Raw genomic sequence first — 15,304 nt, forward strand, 5'->3', positions numbered from 1 at the left:
ATCTCTCCCAGCACAGACAAACATTTAAAGTGTGAAATTTTTTAGTGGAAAAAAAATCTCTGTCAATCTTGAAATTTTACTAACAAATAGGAAACTAATGAAGGAAACAAGTACCAAATAGCCACTTACGCAGTTAAAGACTATAAAACGGGCTGAAAGTAAAGGACTAGCAACATGTAAATACATAAATAAGATCTAAATAAAAACCATTGGTTTTTTTTTTAATCCATTATTTTTTTTTAACTCATGATTTTTCTCCATCCTGCTTTATGCCTTGTGCCATTGCCCGGCTCCTAGTCACTATGCAGGTGGTGATTGGAGCCAATGAGCCATGCTAGCAGCCCCACCGTCAACAGCTTCCTTAAAGATGGCAAGGGGAGAGCACATGCTGCACTCATGTAAAGAGTTCAGGAGCCCCAAGAGAAATCCACGTGGAGATAGCCAGAATCCCTCCCATTTGTGCACAGTCTCTCAGCACTCCCTCCCCAACAAGGACTTATGCCTTTAAGGCACATCCAGCCTTTAATCTGGATGGATGGAATTGAACAATGCATCTATTTTCAGATCAGTTTATTTTTATTAGATTCATTGCTATTAAATGACTGTGATGCATTAAAATGATGAATGTAAAAGCCAGATACAAAGCAGATCTATAAAATTACAGACATAAAGGCCAGACGCATGAGAGACACACAGTCCAATACACCGTTACTTCATATATGAGAAGAGCAATATGTCTGAGACTTAGTCTCTCTCTGCATTGACACCTGGTTAATGAATTTGCATTTATTCTCAGGAAATGGTATTCAGACTGGACACTCAGAACCTGGAGTCTGGCAGGTTGAAATGTCCTTTTGATCCTCATCAGCCGTTTGCTTCAGTAATGACAGGTAAGATGTCAACATCACGGATGTTTCTTCCTTGCTTGTTCATCACAATCTTATTTAACTAAAAACAACAGGGCCAGATCCTTAGCCAGTGCAAAGCCGCTGTCTTTTATGCCAATTTTTACTAGCTCATGACCTGGCCCAACAGTGTCATTCACTTTGCATATGCTAAAAAAAAAAAATGAATGCTATAAAGCTAAAGGGGAAATAGGAGAGCCAATAAAGGAAAAGCTGCCAGTTTAGAAACAAGGTGGTGTCATCTTTACCCAGTCATTTCTGCTTAAAAAAAAAAAAACTGTACACAGTATTTCATATGATTCAGGGGTTCTGTGGCTATTATCAATATTGTCAGCCCTTTGAAGTCTGTTGACATACATGAAGTCATCTGCATAAATCCATTTTGAGGTTTCTAATTATTTGAGTAGCCACTTCAGAGGCCTGTACTTCCATGCTGTGTGGTCTGACATTTGGTGTCATGGAATGTCAGCCTGACCTCTGAATTTCAAACCACTGTAAGAGAGCTACTTTTGTCATGGTTTGGTTCAGAGCTTTGGACAATTTTCATTTAACTTGTCCATCAAGTGTATGAATACGAGATAAGAGTGACGCCCCATGACCTTTTCATTTACAGCAAAAGAGGAGTGGTGATAGTGCTTTGAAGTATCAGACACTTGGGGTTATAAAAAGAATATGACTAATGTTCAGCCTTTATTCTACAATAATAAGATCGATGATTTGTGATCTTGACCCAGCTGGAGGGCCAGCACTTCTTTTATTAAAAACAATAGATTAAAGCCAGAGGGTTACCATTCTCAGGAACCCCTAGCCCTTTTTAATGGCCATGAAGTCTGTTTCTAAAAAGGGATTCTAAAAACTTCTACTGTTCTCTTTTTCCTAATGTGACAGAACACTCTGATTTATTATAGAGCTGGTTGTTAATTTCAGTAGCATTAAAATACTTTTGAGTTCTCTGTTAAGTTTTGTGCAGTGAAGAGGACACGTTTCAATTTATTAAAACATATCATTTAGAACATAAGAACTGCCATGCTGGACCAAAATAGTGACCCCTTTAGTTCACTATCCCATCCCTGACCAATGCCAAATGCTTCAGGAGAAGGTACAAGAAACACTGCAATAGGCAGCTGTGAAATCACCTGCCCTTGGGGGAAATGTCTTCCTAACACATCAATTAGTTCATGGCCTGAAACATAGGGAGGCAGTTTGGCCTAGTGGCTTGGGCACTGGACCAAGATTGGGCATTGGAGTGGGACCCACTGCTGCCAAGTTCCTTGTGGCTGGAAGTTGCAGCTATGCAAATTCAGACTGGAAATGAGGTGTACATTTTTAATAGTGGTGGGTAATTAACCATTGGCACACTTTACAAAGTATTGGGTGGCTTCTTCATCACTGGCCATTTTTAAATCAAAAGTAGATAGATGCTGTAGTTCAAATCGGGATTATTTGGGGGGAGTTCTATGGCCTGTGTTATGCAGGAGTTCAGATGAAACATGGTTTTAGAGCCTATGAAAAGGGACCTCCATTCAATTCCTGGCTCTGCCCAGGCATGCTGTGTGACCTTGGACAAGTCACAACCCTACTCTGTGCCTCATTTTCCCCCATATTTAAATTGGGGTAATGATACTGACCTCCTTTGTAAGGTGCTTTGAGATCTAAAGATGTGAAACACTCTACAAGAGCTAGGAATTCTATCCTTCATAAATAGTTATATATTTTCATGTAATTGGGAATGCTCTCATTCTCCTTATAAATGTCTATGTTTTTTTTTAAATATTGCAAAACATTTGGCCTCAATATCTTGTGTACAGATTAGCTATACATTATGTTAAAAAACTAGTCCCTTTGGCTAAAACCTACGGGGGCAGATTGAATGCATTTGTTGGTGTCTATTTTAGTACCTAATCTAAAAAGCTATTTGCCTGATTCTACAATTACTTCCTTGCATGAGTAGTTGCGAGGGTGTTACCAAAAGCTTTGAATATCTGCCTATCCTACGTAGGCATTTTTATATTATTATGCAGTTGCTCAAAGCTTTTTAATGCATTTATTATTAATATTGTTTAGCATCCTTCCCTTTTTAAAAATTCTTGTCTACCAAAGCCTTTATAGGAAACAACAGGAAGTTGGAATGCAGGATACCAAAGAATAAGTTAAGTGCTGAAAGCTCCTTGTCAACAGAGGTTAAGTGAGGATGGGCATTTTCTTTGAGTCTTTCAGATGTATCAATCATTGAATGCCTGTCAGCTAGCAAACACTAATTATATCATCCATTCCTCATTTTGACATTTACCTTTCAGAATGTGCTATTGTCACTGCACAAAGGAGACATGCTGTCTGAAAGATGTATTTTAAAATATTGTTACGGAAGGATTACTTAGATAATAGTAAAACTGATAAAATAGGTTTGTTTGGTTCATATTTATTGGGGGAGGATTAGGTGTATTTTTTAATATGTGTTTTTCTCTGAACAGAAGAAACTTCACAACATCAGTATTGCATAATATTAAAAATGCAGTTACTTTCAGCTTCAGATTTATCTGCACAGAGATCACATAGAATGTTTTCAGCCATGTCAGAATTTGAGTAAAGGGGCCTTTTATATGTGGTTTATGATTGCTGTTCAATATGAAGTTCTGCCATTCATGTGTGGATTACATGCATCATCATAGTTTTGTTGTTTCTTCTGACAAACACCAGAAATATGTCATCATATACAAATATGTTATAAAAATCATTGTTATTAAACATAGCTTCTTATTTCGCAAGAATTAAAGAAATGTTGTGGAATGCACTGTGCAATGGAAAACTTGTGCAGCAAGGTCTTTTTTGGCTTCTTTTTATAAAAGAGCTATGCTATGAACACAGACAGCAAACATTGTTCTGGTCTTCTGTGCGCCTTTAATTTTGTGTAGTGCTGAGATGCCACGAAGATAGTCACATATGCTCTAGGAATTATTTTGGGGAAGTTCTACGGCCTGTGTAATACAGGAGGTTGGACTATATGATCACAATGGTCCCTTCTGGCTTTGGATTCTAAGAACCATATGGAAACCTAAGCAGAGGAATAAACTGTAACTGCAATTGCAATTGGTACAGTGCAATGCATGGAAACAATCTGGAACTCTCATTATGTTTAACTCTAGTTTTGCTGTGAGGTAAATCATCATCACCTGACCCAGGAAAAGAGGCTCATTTACTTTAACCTGATCAGGATTGGGCCCTGTATCAAAATTCAGCATTACCAGTTTGCAGCGTATGCAACACCGATCTGTATTAAATTATTTAGTTAGCACTTAGGAGCCTTTGGAAATTCTTCCTAAATTTCATTGAAAGTCAATGGGATTTAGGCTCCTCAGTGCCTAAGTCACTTTTGATAATGGGACGTGGGCTCCGAAGTCACTGAGGTATATTTGAAAATGTTATCCTTTATGTTACATTACAGAATCAAAGACTTTGATTTAAAGGAAAAGAATGGTGTAAAATATGTATACTTTATTAATGCAACAATACTGGAATAAAATAAACCATATATACACCATGTTCTTGACGAAAGCCTCACTATGTCTTTCTCATTGACAGATGACTACCTCTATGCTGGAACAGCTTCTGATTTCCTTGGCAAAGATACAGCTTTAACACGTTCTCTGGGCCCTTCTCACGACCACCATTACATCAGAACTGACATTTCCGAACATTACTGGCTTAACGGTAGGACAATAAACATATGTTGCTGTTGACTGCATTGTCTCTGCTTTTTTGAAAGTTCAGAGGCCCATTTTCTTTAAAAACATGTATATAACAAGCATAAATAAAGTTGCATCATTAGTTATTCCCAACTACAGTCTTTTAAAAGTGGAACGGAGAAAGTGCTGGAGAAATGTACCAGAGGGGAAAATACTGCAATGGAAGGGATTTGAAGTAGAAGACTTAAGAATTCTTTCCATCTCTAATCTATGAGTCTATATATAGCACAGTAGTTGGAAATAATTTCATGGCATAAGTGCTTCTAGTTTTTCAGTGTTGTTGGAATAATATTTTTTAACCAAACAGTTGCAATCATTTATTAAAAACTGCTTCCTACAGCGCTCTGAAATGTCAGACTAGAAATTCCATTTATTAGGTAGGAGGTTTCCTCCCCCCCTCCCCCCCACACACACAGGGGAAAAATATCCCGTGCTACTCCAAGGAGCAGTTTAAAACCACTATGAATGCTTTAAATTTCCTTCCTAAGTAACAGACTGCTTTTTCTTGCCCATTTAAAAGCATTTTAAAAGTAATAAACCCTGTAAAAAATATATATTTATACCCAGCCATCCTCAAACCACACACACAGAGTGGCACAGAAAACTTCACCCACAATCCTAATACCTTTCAATGAGGAGATATGAAAGTGTCCCCTTTCAGCCATCCATTCTCTTTAAAAATGTGGCAACACTGGCCCTGATGCAGCATGACCATGTGACTATTATGGGTGAATTGTAAAACCAGAGCTCCTGACCGCAGGGGTAAGTTGACTTCTCCATAGTTATCCTCTGAAAGGGATCATTGTGCCTGTTAACCCTTTGACAAGAGTTTACTCTTTCTTTCACTCCTCTCTCTCCTCTCATGCAGTTGCCTCACCTTTCTATTCACTTGTGCCCATTCCCCTGTCCCAGTGTCTTTCCTGAGTAAAAAAGCCATATATACAACCACTAAAATATCCTTAGCCCTCCCCAGGCTGTAAAACTGGGATCCTTCCAAGCATGTGGAGAATCTCATCTCCTTTAGGCCTTGCTGAGCTCCCTCTCTGCTGTCTCCTGCTTTCCTCCCTTGGCTGCCTCTGTACCTGTTCTGCTCCACCTCTCTTGCTGAGTGCCAATCCGCCAGCTGCTACACTTCCTGAGGTCTGGCAGTGAAGGAAGGCAAGGCATGTTCAGTTTGCAGTCCAGAGCAGGAGAGGGTTCTTAGAAAGTGAGCAGGCCAGCTCAGGCCAGGACTGGCTCCTTTCAGGAGTTTTGATGTGGCCTGGTCCCTCACTAGCCAATTTAGAACCCTGGACATTGACCAGTACTTATGGCATAAACATCCTTAGGATTAGCCAGTTTCCTAAGGGGTAACGTATTATCACAGAAAAGATTTAATGTTGTTGTGAGCTGATGAATTTAGTTGTTACAGTTCTAGCACTACTGTTGGTATGCATGGCACAGACATATTAGAAGGTTCCATTTCCTGCCCAAAAGAACTGAGACCCAGATCCCCAAAGGTGTTTAGGCACCAATTAATGGGAATTAGACGCCTCAATACCTTTGTGTTCTGTGCCTTACAACCTAACACACCAACCCTGCACACACTTACCTACACCATTAATTTCCACTTGGGCTGTTCAGTGACATCAAAAAGTTACCTCTGTGTGTGTGGTTAGGATTGGGCCCTAAACAGGCAAGGGACCAGTAAATGGGTGCAACATAAAGCGAAGAAATTGAGAGTTTTGTATGTGTTTTAGTTCTGAGGTTTTTGGTTTGGCTTTTTAGACCATTTTTTTTTTTAATTTATTTTGTTTTCCCTAAGAGGTAACATATTTGTGAGAATTCTGTAAGGACAGTGTGCATTATATGAATATGGCTGAGTTTTAAAAACAACTTAGTATGTAGGCTGTGGTGAGGATACTCTCTCATACCAAGTAAATAATGAAGCCCCCAACATCTCTGTCAGGTTTTTGCTCTCTTTCCAGCCGTATTTAAGGACTACAATTATAGCATGTCTGAAACTTGACAGAGACAATCCATGCATTGTTCTACATTGGAATACATAGAAACTAGCTGTTTTTAATGTTTTTCAATGATTCTGTTAAGGCTGAGGAAATTCTAACTACTATGATCATTTTTTGCACTAAATTCTGTACCATAATACTCAGTGCATCACTAGTTTATTAAGTAATATTAACAATCACATACATTTTGTGCTTTCAGCAGATTTTGGTGCTAAGAAAATATTTAGGTTTAAAATCACTCCAGAACCTAAATTCACTATCCATTTACCAGGCATATGTTAGACCTCAAGGAATGGTTGTACATATTTAAGTAATTGTATAATTAGCAATAAATTACTTGCAGGGGTGACTCATATTTTACTTAGGATAAGTGAAAAATATATGGCTTGGGGGGGCGGGGTTGAGTGCAGAGGAGATTGTGCTATAATGCATGTTAGCATTTTAAGTTTTAATTTTTTAGTAAAATGTTCTTTGAAGCAGTATTTTTCCTTCTTGTGGAGAGAAAAAACAATGCAGAAGGCAAAGATTTCTGGGACACCATTAGGTCCTGTGCAGTGCATTGCCTTCACATCCTACTCTTGACTGCATTAATAGCAGCCTTTCAGAAGAGACGAGATGAATAAACCTTCAAACAAATTCACACCCACTGGGACTCTTACTCCTGCACAGAGTCCCACTGACGTCTGGAGCAGATTTACCATAAAACAAACTGTGCGGTGACACTGGGCCCCCAATGACAGGGGGGGACCCAAAATGCAGGACAAATATCTGACAACCTGCCCCTGAGTCACGGTCGGCGGCGTAGCAGGGCTCAGGTAGGCAGGCTGCCTGCATGCCATGGCTGGTGGCCCCACATCGCTCCCGAAAACAGCCGGCTGCTGGCACGTCTCTATGCACCCCTGGCATGGGGGAGGTGGCTCCACACGCTGCCCCCACACCAGGCAGCACACGGAGACCTGTTGTCCCCCTCCCCCCAAGGGGCATGCAGAGACGTGCCAGCAGCAGGGCTAAGGTGGCTACCTGTCCACTCTGCCTCCCTCCTTCCGCGCCACACTGCGGCCTCTGGAGGGGGGGTCTCTGCGCACTGTCCCCGCCCTGAGCACCGACTCTGCAGCTCCCATTGGCTGGGAACTGAGGCCAATGGGTGCTGCGGGGCAGCGACTGCGGGCAGTGGTGCACGGAGACCCCCTGTCCCCCTCCCCCGCCTAGGAGCCTCTGCCGGGGGGGGGGGTGCCAGTCACTTTGGGAGCTGTGCCGCCCGAGTTAAGTGCCACCCCATTTCCCCACCACCACATCTCAACCCCCTGCCCCAGCTCAGAGTCTGCACCCAGCACCCAAACTCCCTTCCAGAGCCCAACCCCCTGCCCCAACCCAGAGCCTGCACCCAGCACCCAAACTCCCTCCCAGAACCCGCACCCCTCCCGCACCCAACCCCCCTGCCTCAGCCCAGAGCCCACACCTAGCACCCAAACTCCGTCCCAGAGCCCGACTCCTGCACCCGCCCCTGCATCCCAAGCCCCTGCCCCAATCAGGGTACCTCACTTTATTTTCATTTACGTCCCATAACTTATCATATAGGAGGAGGATGAAGAAAAAAAGAATGTTCTTTTTCTTGGCTGGGTCCTGAGGGGGAGGCCCTGAAAATGAAGCTATACATAGGGCCCCACTAACTCTAAATCTGCCACTGGCTGACGTCAATGAGCATGTGGATCTATTCTCAGGATTGGGCATTAGACTGAAGCTCTGTGGATCTGTCTTGTCCAAGCCAAGCAGATTCTTGGCAAGATTGGCAGTGAAAAGGATTGTATGAGAATTGAAGAGTCCTATGGCAGTGTGCCTGGCTCCTGAACCATGCTGTCTTTGATCTGTCCACACACACGTATACACCAAGCAAGTGCACATTCCTCCCACTTGTCCAGGGAGCTAATGCCATTGTCAGAGTTAATGTCTCCCTGGATATCATTACCTCCAGGGGTTTGTTCCACAATGTAGAATGCATGGGAAGCACGTATCACGGAGTAGCTGCCCCTCTTCTATACCCATGCCCTCTAGAGGCCCAAAATCATAGTGTTGGTGCAGCGTGTCTTCCACTAGCTCATGCTGCTTCAGATCTGCTCCCTTCACTTCCCTCCTTTCTCGGCCTTTCCCACTCCTTTGATTCCCTCTGCATCCGGGCCTCATGAGTCTTAATACGACTTACTCAGTTGAATAAACTTTATTGAGCCTCTTGACCAAGCAATCCTATAATTTTGGATTGGAGCATTGTTTAAAATAGGTAATCAGATACAACACCAGGGATATAGACTGTGTTAGTGAACTTTCTATACTTTTATTGCTGCTTCCAGAAGGCCATCAGAGCAAATTACAAAAAGTTTATGCAATACCAGGATATACTGTATCACCTGTTACCAGGACTTTTATCATCTCAGTGCCTTATTGTTTCCTTATACACACCTCAACAAATGAAATCTTTACAATCTTTCTATTGAAATTAGTCAGATTTTTGAATGAAGACAGACAATATGATTGAGAATATAAACAATGATTTAAAATGCACAATTATGCCATTTGTTCTCTCTACAAAACATACAAAAACCATGTCACAGCTGATTATAGTTTGTTTTTCTATATGGAGTGTGAACAGGATACTAAAGATGAGAGGAAGATCTCACCTGTGGAAAAAATATATTTTGTGTGTGTGTGTGTGTGTCATGTTTATTACATTGATTTCTATGTCTTTGTCTGTGTATGATTACCTTTTCCAGTTTATTTGTTTGGGTGTAACTTTCAACTTTAATGTTTTCAATTGTGAATTTAAATCCTTGAATATTGTATTACTTAAGTATTCCTGTTCCTTTATTCAATTTGTTTGAGATTGCTTTAAATATGTTCCAGGAACTGATATTTGTGCATTTGTTTTTGGATTCCATTTGCCAAGGAAACCAATAAAATTGTAATTAAAAAAAATCAGAATTCAGAGTTTAGCTCTGCAGATGTGGATTTTTTTAAACAAATCTGAAAGTAATATGGATGTTGTCAAGGTATTTTTCAGAATTTGCTATTTGTTTATTTTTAACTAGCTCTATATGCTGATAGCCACCTTGGAAGCGCATTAATGCTATTGATTTATTAATGGCTAGGGCTGGTATTTTCAAAAGAGCCTGAAAGGGGCTGAGTGGGAGTTAGGCACCCAACTCCTCCCTTAGGCTCATTTGAAAATCCTAGCCCAAATGATCTACTGCATCATTCCAATTTTACACTGACATGTAACTCCATGGAGTCATACCAGTGTGAAGCTGGAGTAATACGAATGTTATTCTGGCCCATACCTTTTGCTCTCTGGCATCAGTGTGCATACTGAGAATTTAAACAAACATATTTAAATGCAAGTCAGTTAACTTCTTACGGAGGCAGAAGAAAATATCATTCCCTGCAAACGACCAGTTCACTGCTCACTCACTCAACATCTTCTAGTCTTCGTTTTGCCCCTCTTTCTTACCTCCAGCCAAACAACTGGGAGAAAAGATGATCATTCCACTGTACCCGGTGAGGGCCAGAGATACTATGCTCTGTCTGACCAGCCTGGGAAATGAATTCGAGTCAAGGGCCTACTCCCGCTGAGGTAGTCTGGTCACTGGCCCACCTCTTGTTCAGTGCAAAGGACAGTTATCTTAAGTGCTCCCAGAGGATCTCAGTCATGGTAGCAGATCACAAGGACATCTTAAAGCAATTTTCCTAAATATTTCCCCCTCTATTTGTGTATTTGAATTTTGTTGCTTGTTGTTGCTTCGCTAGCTAAGGTGGCTGGCATTTTGTTACTTTCTGATTTGAATGCACAAGCAAAGTGAAAATGCCAAGTTATTAAACCTTTGAAAATGAGACTGGAGAGCAGAACAGGGACATATGAACCAATTGTCTTAGCGAGACAATCTCAACACTGTTGACTTAGTAAGGCCATCCTAGCACATGTGCATAGGAAACTATTGTCTTAGTACAGCTGTTACTAATATCTGAGCTTAAGTCATGCAAACAAATAGAGGTTATATTGCTCCCTTGCATACTGTCTCTCGTAAACATTTGTGGTTTCCTACATCCCTGGACTACTACTAAGTGCTGCCATTTTTAAATTAGATAACTATGTAATATAGTGTGTGATTTTGGAAAACCCGCTTAGCAGGAAACAGGGTAACAAAAGCAGCAAATCAGCTGTATCATAGGTATGGATTTTGGATTTAAAAACCTTGGCATTAACCCTGTAAACTCACAATGGCAGCCAATTATGTCAATGCAGGGTTCTGCAACAGAATACAGCCTGAAGAATAAAAGCTACCCTATTAGATGTAAATACTTTTGGGGTCAATAGTCTTGTGACCAGACTTCTCTCAGATGTGCTTATGATGACCCATTGATTTCACCATGATCTGCTTCATGGACACAAACGCAGAATCTTGGTCTCAAGTATTAGGGGTTCTTTTTTTATACTTTAATAATTTGTTTTTGTTTTGGGGGTTTCTTTTAGGAGCAAAATTTATTGGAACCTACCCCATCCCGGACACATACAACCCAGACGACGACAAAATCTATTTCTTTTTCCGAGAAATATCTCAAGATAGCAGCACATCTGACAAAGCGATCCTTTCCCGAGTTGGAAGAATTTGTAAGGTGAGAAATGCACATTCTTTTTTCCCCTCTTTTTTTTTAAAAAAGGAAACTTTAATTTGTTTCTTTAAGAAATCTCAATTTTGTCCAGGAAGGAAATAACCTCACCCATAGTACCGTCTAAGTAATGTGCAATAACATGGATTACTAATGATGTCTAAAATTCACTTGCCTTAACTGTAAAATAGGCTTTATACTTAGTATATCAGCATATTTTTTGGAAACATAATATTTTCATCATCGATAATGATGTATCTAAATAGTGATTGATTAATCTTCAGCTACTCTGTGGTGAGAGCCTTTGTTTTGCTGTCTCGGTTAAAGCTAAATCCTAAGCATCTGTGCAAAGTCAGAGTACACGAGCCTTTTGTATGGGGTGTGCACTGGCTTAAGGGGAAAATAGAATCCCAGCTGAGGTGGGGAGCATCAGTGTATCACCCCCACAAGTATTACTAACAATGTCTTTTTTGTTCTGTGTTTGCACCACACCTGGCCTATGATTAGGGCCCCTAGGTGCTACAATAATAGAAATAATAAATAATAGTAATAACGACCCATACACTACTTTAGCTGATGTGTTCTTTGTACCCAGCTGGCATCTCCTTTCCCCAGCCATTACTGTAATCCATAACACTGTAGCGATAGATGTTCTTACTGCAGATTCCCTGTGCTCCAAATGCAGTATTTTTGTGATCAGTTCCACGGATTTATGAAACTTTGGTAATGATTAAAAAAGCTGGGCTTTTTCAAAAAAGTATGGACCAGATCATTAGAGATTGTGTTTTTGATTAAGTTTCCATGGAGTGGCCAAAGTCATGTTGGAAACATGAGGAACTCCAATGTCACATTGGAACTGTTTAGTTTCTTTATCGTGTTTTGGAATAGTCTGAATGTCTGTATGTTATTACACTTTGAAAACATTATGCTTTGATTATGAGATGGCCCATGTCTCAGCAAAATCCCTGTATGTAGTAATCTCAGAGGTAAATCTGCTGCATTTCTATGGTACCGTTGTACAGCTTTCTTCATTTGCTGGTATTCTGTAGCGTGTTGCCTGATGCATTAGTTAGCATTACTGACAGTGGGCGTTAGGTTCCTAAGAAAGACCCTTGAGGAAAAAAGCAATTAACTGCAAGACTTCTTGATTCAGAAAGAGAAATGAAGAGGAAAAAATGAGCTAGAAAGACATGCACGCACAGGAGAACAAAGAACTGGACAAACACACCTGTGTGGATGCCTACCCAGGACTGATCTTCTATCCACGAAGAGTCACAATTGAGACTTCAGCGACCACGGGGTCTACAAATTTTCAGTATCGGGTTGACAAATGTTTGCAACAAACTGAGCAACCAATTCTCTGTAGCAGTTCGTGTTTAGCCAAACAAGAGAATGGGCAAGCTTCGGTTGGGTTTTTCACAGCAGTATGATTAATGAAACACTGACAAGGCAAACAAATATAATTTACTACTAGATGTGGCTTTTGCTGATTATGGAAGTACTTAATGCATTAGGGGGAAAATGGTTAGGTGGAATCTGCAACGCCAAGGCACCGAGAGATTATATTAAACTAAGATGCATTAATAGTAGACGTCCAGCTTCTACTGAGAAAAAGGACAGATAAGATATCATAATAAAAGCAAATGTACTGTAAAGAGACCCTAATGCCCAGGCATAATTGAGTCTCAAATGAGATCAAGTTTCTAGGCTAGTGGTGTTATAGGAAATAATGTCTTGAGCTTTATGTTTTTGTTTTGCCAGTCAAATGAACATTATAGGAGAACTTCGAAATAGCTAGTTCCATTTTATTATATACATGTGTAACTCCCAACATTGGGAGCTATGACCACGTATAGTAATGTGTATATACACCAAAATAGAGATGGTTGCTCGACGTACGGGACCAGATATTCCAAAATGCTCAGCAGCCACAGTTGGTGTCCAATTCTCAAAACAGCTTAGCCTCCAGCAGCTCCTGTTAAACACACAGAGTGGGAGCTAACGGGTGAGGAACATTTTGAAAAATCTGGCTGCTTCATGTAGGGACCTACATGGGAAGTGCTGGGTGCAGAACTCTCTTGAAGAATCTGATTTGCACTGTTTGTGCATGCGACTTGATTATACTTATTGTAGTATAAATATAGTCCAAATGGGTAAAGCATAAACTCCCGACATCTGGTTCAATTGTGTCTTCTCGGGATGCCTTGACCTGCAGTGCCAAATCTGGTCGGCTTAATTCTCTATGCCTGCAGGCACAGGTGTCCATATCTATGGTTAAAACCAACAATGAGTAATTTAGTGTGGTTGAAAGTTCTACTTGCCCTGCAGCATTACTTGATAATAAGCTTCAACTAATCTAGACAATTTTCCTTAAATTTGAGCTTGTGTCTTCCTTCCACTACGTCCACAGCAACACAACATACTGCTATATGTCAGGAGACCATGAACTATTTAAATGATCTGCTTGTAATGGTGTGTGTAATTCCAATTCCTTCGACTGGAGCTTCACCACTTTACCTCACTGTTCCCTAAGGCTCTTCCTACACTTTGGTGTTAGAGGTACATGCTGAAATTAGAATAGGCAGTAAAAACACAAAAAAAACTTGTGTGTTTAATATAACAGGTTAGTCAGTAGAGTCTACTCTTTAGCTAGTATTCATTGGTTGAACAGTATAGTCTCACACTGATCATCTCCCTTAGGGAAGTCTTCTCTGGAGAGCATTCCTCTTTCCCAGCTATTTCTAGACCTGAAAGATTACAATATCTCACTTGAAGTTCTTTGCCCAGAGTCAAACAGCTGTCACTTGCCCTGTTCAGAAGACTGTTCCTATATTTACTATCTTAAAGCATGCTTTGCAATAACACTGCCACCAAAGCATTAAAAAGCGCTCGTTTAGGTTTACGTCACTTGCCTTCTGTATATCACTGGGGGATATAATTATAAACTGGGAGGAAGTGCTTTCAACAGTCACTTACAGACTAAAATGTATAATTTATCATGACAAATGGCATTTCCTATTTTTGGTTTTAACACACACACACACACACACACACACACACACACACACACACACACACAAAAGGTATCATCAGCTTATCTGCAGTACCTGGAATTTCTTGTTCTGCTTAGGGAAAACAGAATGTTCCCACTAATATCAAGTGTAACATGGCTAGTTTGCTTTAATTCAAGGTAGGATTATTTGTGAAAAGCAAAAATCAGACTTAAAGATTAATCCTATCTGGATTTTTATGTATATGTTTTTAAAAAATATAGAAAATGTATTACACTTTGTAGGAACCTTTTCCCATTAATGTCACAAGACCATATCCTCAGCCAGTGTAAATTATTATAGCTCCATTGACCTCAAGTCAATTTGCACCATTTACATTAGCTGATGGTATGGGTACATATATTAGATATTCAGGGTCAGATTTTGAAAACTATTGTGGTTTCTGTAAACTGTCACCTTTGCACCCAAATGATAAACTTCAGTCACACACGCACACAAAGCCTTTACATGTATATCAATTGTAAATTGATGGCAAGCAGATTTTGTTCGTGGAAATGTCATCATTTGTATGCAAAGCTGCACATATAGAAACACATTGAACCATACAGAAACCTGCCAAAAGCACCTTAGAAAAATAAATCCAAACTTACAACAGTCCACTAGGAAGGTAAGAATTTCTTTTGAGATAGTTTTTTTTTTTTTTCAGTTTCAGTACTTTTTCACAAAGTTACGTGCCCGCTTCAGTATATTGTAATGTAATGGATGTTGTCCAAGATCATTAAGGCTCAGTGTTAAAGTAAAAAAGTCATGATGTCATTCCTTGAAATCCATCCTACGGTACATAAGGAACTAGCTGAAGCAATCTCAGAAACGGTTTTCTTTGAGAACTCCTGGAGGACGGCTGAGATCCCAGAAGACTGGAGAAGGACAAGCCTAGTACCAGTCTTTAAAAAGGGGAACAAAGAGGACCCAGGGAATTAGAG

General features: G+C 40.3%; 1 protein-coding gene across 5 annotated transcripts in view; it reads left to right on the plus strand.

Moving 5' to 3' along the window:
• Window positions 1–15,304, plus strand: part of LOC117874863 (semaphorin-3D) — a 195,283-nt gene that overhangs the window by 115,002 nt on the left and 64,977 nt on the right. For all 5 annotated transcript variants that reach the window (XM_034765512.1, XM_034765476.1, XM_034765486.1 and 2 more), the window contains exons 6-8: window positions 797–890; window positions 4,485–4,613; window positions 11,174–11,316. In XM_034765512.1, the coding sequence (XP_034621403.1) occupies window positions 797–890; window positions 4,485–4,613; window positions 11,174–11,316 (366 nt within the window). The remainder of the gene's footprint in view (window positions 1–796; window positions 891–4,484; window positions 4,614–11,173; window positions 11,317–15,304) is intronic.

The sequence above is a fragment of the Trachemys scripta genome, chromosome 1 (assembly GCF_013100865.1).
Source record: "Trachemys scripta elegans isolate TJP31775 chromosome 1, CAS_Tse_1.0, whole genome shotgun sequence".
Lineage (NCBI taxonomy): Eukaryota > Metazoa > Chordata > Testudines > Emydidae > Trachemys > Trachemys scripta.